We start from the raw sequence: 10,117 nt of genomic DNA, 5'->3' as shown, positions 1-10,117 counted from the left end.
CTAATCACTCTCAAACGCATATATTATAACAATTATATATGACAATGTAACAAAGCAGAAATTAAATAAATAGTCTCATATGAAATCAGCCTAATTAGCCACAACCAATTGTTTTACAATAGAAATTTGAGGAAAAAATAAATCTCGAGATATTTTTTTTTTACAGCCTATTTTTTTTAAGCATTCAATTCTAGAAAATGGATTGTGTTTTTGAAGACAGTTAGCAAAGTGGGAATGTGCTAAGGCATACAAAATTACTGTGCAGAAGTTTGAAGGTGTAAAAATGCTGTAGTCCAAAGTTTTCGGCTGAAGGAGATCTATCCATGGCTATAAATAAATAAATAAAATAAGTCTAACATCATTTTGGCGAATAAATATAACTCAGAACAAGAAGAATATAATCTCAAATTGAAGTTGGCATAATGTACAACAATTGCCTTCAGCAATTATATAAAAAAATTAAACATTTGTGATTTGACACATTGTACAAAAAAAAAAAAGAAAAATGGTCATGACAACAAAAATACTGAAACAGTGAAAACCATCGTGAATACTACGTAGTTTTTTTTCATAGTTATGATTTTATCTAATTACAAGAACATCTAAAAAACAACGGGGAGAAATGATAGTGTTTAATGTTTGGTCACTTCTTCAATGGTATTTACGACCTATAATTAAATGGTTATTGAGGAAAACAACCAAACTGTGTGAACTTCAAAGAATATGCTACGGTGACAAAGCTGGTGCTGCAAGGACTTGCAATGTAGAAAAGTCATTAATGTTGTCACGAACCAGAGATGTACAAGAAGTTGTTTCTTTCTTAGATGCTGTAGTTTTAGAAAAACGGTTCACTCCGAATAATTTTTACAGCATTCTTGACCCCTCTGTGTCTATCATAATAAGGGTAAAAAAGATAAATCCTAAATTGCATGGTTCCTTCATCGTGTCATTTAGACGATGTTTAGAACAAATATGGAGTTACAGAAGCTTAGTAAATGAAATAGAAGAATTAAGAAAAACACAATTTGATAGTAACAATGTCGAACATGAAGAGAAATTGGTGAGACTATGGTCACTTTTGGTCCCTCAAGAACCATTAGAATCCCGCATCACAAAGCAATGGCAATACATAGGGTTTCAGGTGCGTTGTTTGGTTTATAAACTATCAAGTGCTCTTCAGTACTATTTTATATCATATCGACGGGTTAAAGGTTAATTGATTTAAGCGACATTTTTTTCGAAAAAGTTTAACTATATTCAAAAAAAGAAAATCATGCTGATTTTAAATATGTATGAAACTTAGTCTCACAAAAATATGTTGCTCAAGTCAATTAGCCTTTAACCTGTCAATAAAATGAATTTGTATATACACTAATTTATCTATTTTGCAGGGTGATGATCCAAAGACTGATTTTCGTGGTATGGGACTTCTTGGATTAGAAAACTTGTTGTTCTTTGCATCAGCATATCCACAGGCGTCAAGCCATGTACTTAGTCACTCTCAGCACCCAAAATATGGTTATACATTTGCAATAGTTGGCATTAACCTAACATCAATGGCATATTACCTGTTGAAAGATGGATCAGCTAAAACATTTATGTTTAATGATAAATCATGTCTGCCTAGCGCAACACTGTTTCACAAGTTTTACTGTTACCTATTTTATGAGTTTGACAAAATGTGGATAGAATCTAAACCTCAAAATATTATGGAGTTCTCTATGATATTTAAAAAATTTGAAAATGCTATTAGGATAGAATTGGCTGACCCAGCTTCAGTATTTAGGATAAATATTGAAGTGGATACAGTGTAATATTAGTCAAATTATACAAGTAAGATTTACTGATGCATGATTGATTTATTGAATTTCAAAATGCTTGTAGGTTTGTAAAATGCTTTATCATTTTATATTAGACTATGTTTTATGACAGTAAAGTAGTTTAGGAAACATGATTTAACTAAAATGATAGAACCTGTTGTGTCACCCATTTTCACAACTTGGCACAGTTTTTTGATTGCCTTCAAAAGTACCCTTTACTATTATTACCATTGGAATTACTCCTATTTAGGATTTGATATTGAAAGCATTCTTAAAGGACTCCATTGATAAGCTCATGCTATCTAATAACTAGTGTGCTAACTTTCAAAGGCTATAAAGTTGAAATGTAATACTATATAGCTTGCGTTAAATATATTTTTATACACATACATATCCTTTCAAGAAAAATGGATTTAAAAGCATATATGTTAAAGGTCTTCATATATAAGATAGGAAAGAGTGCAATATTTATTTTTTGTGCTTATTATGAAATCAAAAGTATAGTCAGGTACAAAATTAGTTGAACAAATTCAAAATATAAATCACACAATACATAGGTTTTTTTTGTGTGTGTGAAATAAAGTAATCCCTTTTTCTGTGAAGATTTTCTTTGAAATAATAAAAAATTGTGCAGGTGATTTGAAATTTTTAATTTGTCTGAGTACTTATGTGGGTATATGTAGATACATACAAGCTTTTAAATTTGAATTAATGTAAATGCCAGCATAAAACAAATAATAAAAAAGGACCCAGTGTGAGCCAGTGCTATTATTTGACTAATTGGAAGTGGCAATACAGAGCCAATTACCATTTTACTAGTTTCTAACAAATAGTTGCCACACTTGTATGGCTGTAGATAAACTAGATACATATTATAACAATGGCAAATCGTTATTGGATATGCAACGCAATGTTTATACTACTTGTGACTACTAATCTATTATGGTGGCGTCCTGGGGCGATTCGCCCCTGCCGCGCGGCCCGACTGTGCCACGGCATTGATTTCTAGGTAATTGGGCCTTTGATTGCACTTATTTTGCCATGTCATTAAATTAAGGAATCTTAGTTCAATCTTGTGTGGATGCTTTGTGTATCGTTATGTACCTATAGGTGACATAAACAAAAAAAAATAACAATTAGTCACGTATCAATCTTAGCGTCGATTTTATTTAATAGATAAAAATTTGTTTGAAATTCGTACTAATTAGGTATTGATTTTAAAAGGTTTATTCTTACTGTTAGTCGGAACTCTGAAGCTTGTGATTAGGATGATAACTGAAATCGGCCATAAGTGATATTTATTTCCTGTAGCCAAAAAATGTATAGACAAAATATACCTAATACCTACAGAATACTTATATTACTAAACAAGAGCCTCAATGGTATTGCGGCTCACAAGCCAACTGAGAAAGAGAGCCGGCGCGCCGCGCCGGTTCGATAACCGAGACCAATATTTGTGTAATTGTGATTTGCTCATATTTATTTAATGTTTGAGTATGGGGTTGAAAATCTCTTGAGTAGTTTCTGACACTAACGACTCACGAATTATATATTAGCGTAGTCAGGACTATATGTGCGACTGTTAGATGAATGTAAATTAATTTATTGCATCACGTAAAGGGCGTCCTCTGTACTATAGTCACTAGGGTATCCACAGGCTAGTTACAGACATACGAACATTTAACCTATCTGCTAGTATAGAGCAGATTGATTACTGTTGTAGTTATATTCATACTTAGGATGAATAGTAATTAGATTAAATGTAATACGATTTCATTCACACAATTACCAATCGTTAATCGTCATTACATTATAATTAGTACTCGCGATATGATTACTTTTGCGATTACATTTCACGTTTGTTCGTGTTAGACAAGAGAGTTGTCCTAAAATCTAATTTCAGACAAGCAGTAATAACAAATCCCAAAGGGAACTATTAGTAGGTACTTATATTATAGAATAACATTTTAGAAAATGGTTTGTGAATAGACTTCATTGCTCATAATATTTTGTACTTGTGGAAATGTTGAGTAAAATAATGCGCTGGAGGATGGAATAGGAAGCGTGAACTTGTTATCTGAATACTTATTATAACTGAACTTCGCACTTAGACTTGCGTGGACAGGCATGTAAGACAAGGTGGAAAACCATTCTACTTATTTTTCATACTACTTAGGTACACTATATTATTGTTAGTGTTGTGTGTTTTATCATGCTTTGTGATTACAATTTTGGTCTGAAAACATAAATCAAGCTTATTTATTATAAGATTAGATCCCGGAGATGTTAATGTTAAGAGTACCTAGTTTCCGTCATTTCAACTACGCCTTAATTTAAGTTTTTGTTTCAATAAATACTTTTAAATTATATTTCGAGGTCGGATGAAGCAATTTTTATTGGAGGTCTCCCACAGAGATGGGCTTTACAAATGTAAACTTAAGTTTAATACAAACATAGCATCACGCCTCCCTTTTTCAGGTGTAGGTAATAGTGTTGCCACATCCACATTGCGTCAGCTTGTTTGGGTTTCTTATAATTATAGAAGGGGCGGGCGTATTTGTATTTACCATCCACAATTACCTCAGGACTTATATTGTACAGAAAACCCCAATATCAATTTAAGAAAAACGATTGCTAAGTATGGAAATAACATTTTGAAAGAGATTAGAAATTTTGATATTGTTCAGCTAATTTTGTAGCTGACTATACCTATGCCACCGAGGTAATTTTTCCATTTTACTGAGTTTCGTAATAAGTACTTAATTACACAATGGAATTTGAACAAAGTACAAACAATATAATACCCATCATTATTGACTTTGCAACAACTTTCCAAGTACCTACTTTTCAGATGCAAACTGCATATTAAATTTTATTTATATAAGTACTTATATAGTTAAATAGAAGTTCTGCCGTGGTGAGGGTACATATACACAATAACTTCAAATGTGTCATAAGTATAATAAATTTAAATTAATCTAAGGTTTTAGCCTTGTTGAAATGACCTATAAGACATGTAGATCTGGTACGCATCAGATTCGGCCCGACAGTTGAATCTATTTTACATCATACTTAATATAAAAAGTATACTATGATCTAAGACAACAATAATGTTTTACCTACTTCGCTGTTATTTATTATTACTGGGGTTTTACTGTAATATATTAACTATACTTTATTATAATTATTTGTGGTGTGATATTCAACTATTCAGTGTTACAATAAAATGCATTTACTTTTTATTTAAATTGCTATTTATAATAGAAACATGAAAACACAAGTGCAATTTCATTAATAAAATATATTTAATAAAAAATATTTTTATTACCTACACAATATACATATACTATCACATCATTTAAAAATTAAGATTGATTTATAGGGTGGACGGATATTAGCTTTCGTTTTGTTGTAAAAAAGGTTGTAGTAGTAAGTACCAATGTCCCGAAAATAAAACTTAGTTTTCTGCTACGCCTTAAGCAATTGGTTCAGAACTTAAACTATTCTACGAGGTTAATGAGCTGATAACCCTTGTAATATTAGTAATATAAAAGCATGTAAACAATGAATTGTAAAATTATTCCTTAATAGGCCATAGGCATTAGTAATAAAATTTTAAAAGCTTAAGCACTGCCCTAATCCATCTATGGAGCTATTCAAATGTAATTCTTCTATGCACCTTTATGTATTATTGGATATCTAAATTCAGTTTTCTAATAAAAAAAATCGTTAGTTTATGAAAAGACAAAAACGCATTATACTCTTAATTCTTACATAGATTGAAGTCTCAAATAAATGCAATTACATCTCACTCCTGATTTAAGATTGGTCATTTTTGTGTTTTCCTACTAATAGAGATACATTTTCAAGTCTTATAATTGAATTACCTATATTTTCCCTAACCAATGCACATAGTCCAAGATATGTAAATCAGATACAAATTCATATCCAAAATTCCAAGTGAATACTCATATGTATTACAAGTTACGTAATACAAACAATAGGCTATTTACTTTTCTTTTCTTTCTTAACACTTTTGGCAGGTTTAGACCTTCCTGCCTTTAGCAGTGCTATTAATGCAGTAATTGCCACCAAACCAAAACCAGCTAAACCTATTTGCCAAATCCAAGGATATTTCGCCAGTAGATCCAATCCGAATGCTATGCTGAATTTGATCATTTCTACAGACCAGTCAACAACATCATCACTGAAAAAGAAAAGTGTTATAAGCTCACAGTAAAATATTTATACACAAATTTGATAGCTCTTACTTACAAAGGTGAAGCAAGTAAAGGAACTGGTGTGCCTTTAGTATTTTTGTACCACTCTTCAGCGAATATAACGAAAGACTTCACATCCCGCTTTGGTATATCATACTTATAAACTTTACCAAGACGGAAACTGGAAGAAAATCATATATACAGTATTTCGTAATTAATAAATAAATTATGGAACTAATTAAGTAAATTACTTACAAGAGGAAGGCAGGCAATGAAGTAACTTGAAATCGTTTAGCTGTATTCACACCAGCTAAATTGCCGTCAATTGAAAGCAACATTAATGCGCCCCTTAAAGTGGCACCCACACTCTCCCAAACTGCATGTAATCTTTGACACTCTACACAAGATGCGCCGTAACTGGAAATAGACAATAATCATACTCACTGAATTCTGTACTAAAATCTCTACTTGACAGTTTTAGAGTTAATTATACTTACAACATCACAAACCAGTCTCCAGTGGTTGCACCGGTAGCAGCCTGAGTAATATGCTCAAAAATCTTATCATTAAGCTCTTTGACTGCAGGTGATTGGTTTTTTTCAAAGAAACCATATATTTCATTTTCATCAGCTTCACCTGTAAAAATTTTACTTGATTGAATGTTTTTCATTTTTTTTTAATTGTGTTTTTGGAGTTCACATAAATGGTGTTTATTATTATCATAGATGCAAGGTATTTAGACAAATGATGTTGTGTATACTTTACAGATTTTCAAAAAATAAAGCCATGCTGCCTATCTTGAAAGCAACTATTGTCATATTGTGACAGGCATTGCTTGCAATGCTGAGATGAGTTATAATAATAATAAATAATATCAGTGCTGTATTATATACTTGCCCACTGCTGAGTACGGCCTCCTCTACTACTGAGAGAATGAGTTATACCAAAGAATTTATTGTATTGATTCTAATAGTATTTGCAACTGTTTTATGATAAGTACCTACCATCTACCTTATATAAAGGGTTATAAAGTTATTTCTTCTAGTAAAAAAACATACATTTTTGCAATTATTTTTGAGATATTACATATATGCATTAACAATATAACAAAAATAACAATTGTTAGATCTTGCACTTACCATTGTATAGTAAAGGGACACCATGCCTAAAGAAAACCAGTGCTGGTTCTTTTCCTGGATTATATAATCTTGCCATGTGACTGTTAGTCACTTTCACACTTACTGCATTCATTTCTTTCTTAAAATCCTCTTGCAAACTCTCTATGTGTTCTTCTAACAACTTGCATGTTTCACAATTTGACTTTGCTGTAAAATAGTAAAATTAAGTTACATTTAAATTGCAGATAAATCAAGTAATTTATGTTTTACACACAAATGATTTCATTTTATCCTATACTTTTCTAAATAGATAAATACCTAGTATTTAATTTTTTTTAATAATCAGAACATGCTATCAACTCTGGGGGAACCTGCAAATGGGATACTAGAATCCCCTGGCCTAGCACTTGCAGGGCCTTGGAAGAAAATTGGGAAAGGGACATCTGGGGAAGGAAAAGAAACCCTATTAGTATGGGCTGAGGGGAGGTCAGGAAATATTCCGAGAGCCCTTATAGAACTTAATGTGTAGTTACAACTATGAGGTATACACAATGAACTGTATTCCGAGAGCCGCGCCAATGTCCCCCTGTACATGGGCGTGCATTCGGTGTGAAATATCGAGCACCTAAGAATACCTTACTTGTATACATATATATATGTATACAAGTGACCTAAAAACATGCAAGCACCAAAATAATTGTGATTTTTAATCTAATAAGGATGATGTTGGAAGGTAATTCCTCTCCTATCGATTTTGCTTAAAAATAATTTCAAATAGACTTTTCCTGAATGACTTACTGAACAAAACAATTAGTTTTTCTTTATCCCTTATTAATTCTAATAGATCATCATCGCTAATGCCCTGCAGACCTTGACTATGAACATTCAAGCAGAAGAATAGTAAAACAAAAGTTATTGTTGTCTTCATTTTTCGTTAATTTTCAACTGCATGAGCTGTAAGTGTAAAAATCGTTGAATTAGATTTTTCTGAAATAAATTTACACCAGATGAGGTTATCTTAATAAATATAATCAGCGGTGCAATGGTGGATTCGTCATTCAATTGTATTCATCATTCATGGAACAGAACACTTGCGACTTTACCTCAAGTTATCTATTTTTTCAAAGTATTTTTTCCTCAAGTTTCCTTTTCTTCAGAGTATAATGTAGAATCAACAAATAATTATTATAAATAATTTTGGTCCATACAGGTGCTTAAGGCCTCAAGCTTAAAAATATTCTATCTCTGTTTCACCTGTCACCGGCAGGTACAGAAGGTCTCAGAACCTTCTGTGCTTGTTCTTATTCTGAGCAGAAGGTAGTCTTTATGGTAGGTTATTGGCTTATTGAATATGGGCAATGCATGTGCGCCATAAAGTTAGTACTTTTAACTGTTAGGCACTACTGTAAGCAATCAGTAAAATATTATAATATTATCCCTATAGAATTAAGGACTTATAAATAACATCCTTAACATTAAAATCTAGTTTCCAAACGTACGTAAGACTAGGCAGTATGATCGAAAGTCTATAGTCTGCCCTCCTGACGAACATAAAAAAAAAACAAGTTTCCACAGAGAACAACAAAACGCGACGTTTTCAAATCCAGTGTTTCCTGTTTATAGAATTTCTCCGACTTTTCGGGTCAAATGTCGTGATTTTGTAAATAGTTCATTATTATTTTATGAAATTGGAATAAAATGTGTGGTACATATTGTTTCAATTGTTTACAGTAAATTCAATTCAATTTATTGCTTTACTCTTTTATGGTTTAATGACTTAAGCGAAGTTCAATCGATTTTATAATAAATGTTATTCACAAAGTCGTAATTACACTATAAAGGTCAGTACCATATTCATCGGATGGGGCTCCTGTACTGCCAGGTTGCTGGGGCGTATTATCTGTATTTTTATATCAATATCACAAAAACAGCCTATCTTCTTTTGTTATAACAAAAGATCACCAAAACCTTTCTTACGTTAGAGTATAACCCAATATAAGAAAAGTGTTCTATGATGCGCACAAGCTAGACAGCCCCTCAAACCGAGGGCTCGAGATAGTTTGCTAGACATGTCTGATGCCACTCTGTTGTTACTCCATCCATTGTTATCTTTTACCATATTATTAGACTTGTATTACCGATTACCTGGACTATGGAGCTTTTAGAAGATAGTAAACGATTTTACTAGGTACAGATTAAGAGATCCTAAAGGTAGAAATGTACATATAAGAAGTAAATACCTTTTAGGTGTTTTCGGATACGTGAAATTCTGGTTTTATAATGTTGTTCCCGAAATTAGGGTTTTAGGGTTAATTTTAAATAATTAATCCTGAAAGTCTAGGGTAACCGAAGATCGTAAATGGAAACACTATTTTCAAGTTCCATCAAAAATAATATCACGGTGAAATAGACTGTGGTGTTTGTTTATATTTTATCTACTCAGTAGGTATTCTTTGTCACAAACCAAGTAGGTACTTCCCATTTGCCAATATTATATATTTTATTTACAAAATTATAATTTATTAATACCACTAAATAAGAGTTGCAGTTGCAGCGAACAAAAGCAGGTGAAGACTTGGTGGTTAAATATTGCCCTACATTGTTTTAAACCTAAAGTGTAAACAAGTTTACCTTGTGAAAGTGCGATCAAGGGACGGCTTTTAAAGCAACTTACGATAAAACAGTCTTAATCGCTTGGCTTAGACCTTCAATAGCGTCATAAGTTAACAAGGTGTGAGCTATGACTCATCGTCGGCGCTAATACTAACGCTGTTTCTTATAATTGGCAGAAAAATTAAAAGGTACAATGACAGACATAGAGGAGAAAGTTATAATGACACCAAAATGTAAAACAGCGAATTCCACAACCTTGGTGGTGGAGAGAAAGGCTGTGGAACCAGAGGCAAGTGACAAGATACATGTTGCTGGTGGTGATCACACTGGTATAATAATTAACAAC

The 10,117-nt window shown here is 32.2% G+C and overlaps 2 protein-coding genes and 1 long non-coding RNA gene across 3 annotated transcripts; 2 read left to right on the top strand and 1 right to left on the bottom strand.

The window, feature by feature from the left end:
* Window positions 1-552: 552 nt before the first annotated feature.
* LOC115449242 (ELMO domain-containing protein 2) lies at window positions 553-3,873 on the top strand. Its single transcript, XM_030177000.2, has 2 exons — window positions 553-1,141; window positions 1,392-3,873. The coding sequence occupies exons 1-2, from the start codon at window positions 623-625 to the stop codon at window positions 1,812-1,814; spliced, it is 942 nt and encodes a 313-aa protein (XP_030032860.1). The 5' UTR covers window positions 553-622; the 3' UTR covers window positions 1,815-3,873.
* Window positions 3,874-5,529: 1,656 nt separating this feature from the next.
* Window positions 5,530-8,496, bottom strand: LOC119192950 (thioredoxin domain-containing protein-like). Its single transcript, XM_037446678.1, has 7 exons — window positions 8,262-8,496; window positions 7,957-8,112; window positions 7,180-7,365; window positions 6,538-6,676; window positions 6,296-6,457; window positions 6,096-6,221; window positions 5,530-6,027 (listed from the first exon to the last, which is right to left on the bottom strand). Exons 2-7 carry the CDS (start codon window positions 8,084-8,086, stop codon window positions 5,826-5,828), a joined length of 945 nt encoding a protein of 314 aa, XP_037302575.1. The 5' UTR covers window positions 8,087-8,112; window positions 8,262-8,496; the 3' UTR covers window positions 5,530-5,825.
* A 1,002-nt stretch (window positions 8,497-9,498) lies between these two features.
* LOC119192949 lies at window positions 9,499-10,116 on the top strand. Its single transcript, XR_005113787.1, has 2 exons — window positions 9,499-9,725; window positions 9,948-10,116. It is a non-coding gene; the product is annotated as an uncharacterized LOC119192949 (long non-coding RNA).
* The last annotated feature ends 1 nt before the right edge of the window (window position 10,117 follows it).

The sequence above is a fragment of the Manduca sexta genome, unplaced genomic scaffold (assembly GCF_014839805.1).
Source record: "Manduca sexta isolate Smith_Timp_Sample1 unplaced genomic scaffold, JHU_Msex_v1.0 HiC_scaffold_3422, whole genome shotgun sequence".
NCBI classification, from domain to species: domain Eukaryota; kingdom Metazoa; phylum Arthropoda; class Insecta; order Lepidoptera; family Sphingidae; genus Manduca; species Manduca sexta.
The sequence above is the reverse complement of the archived record's forward strand: the minus strand, read 5'-3'. Positions and strand labels throughout refer to the sequence as shown.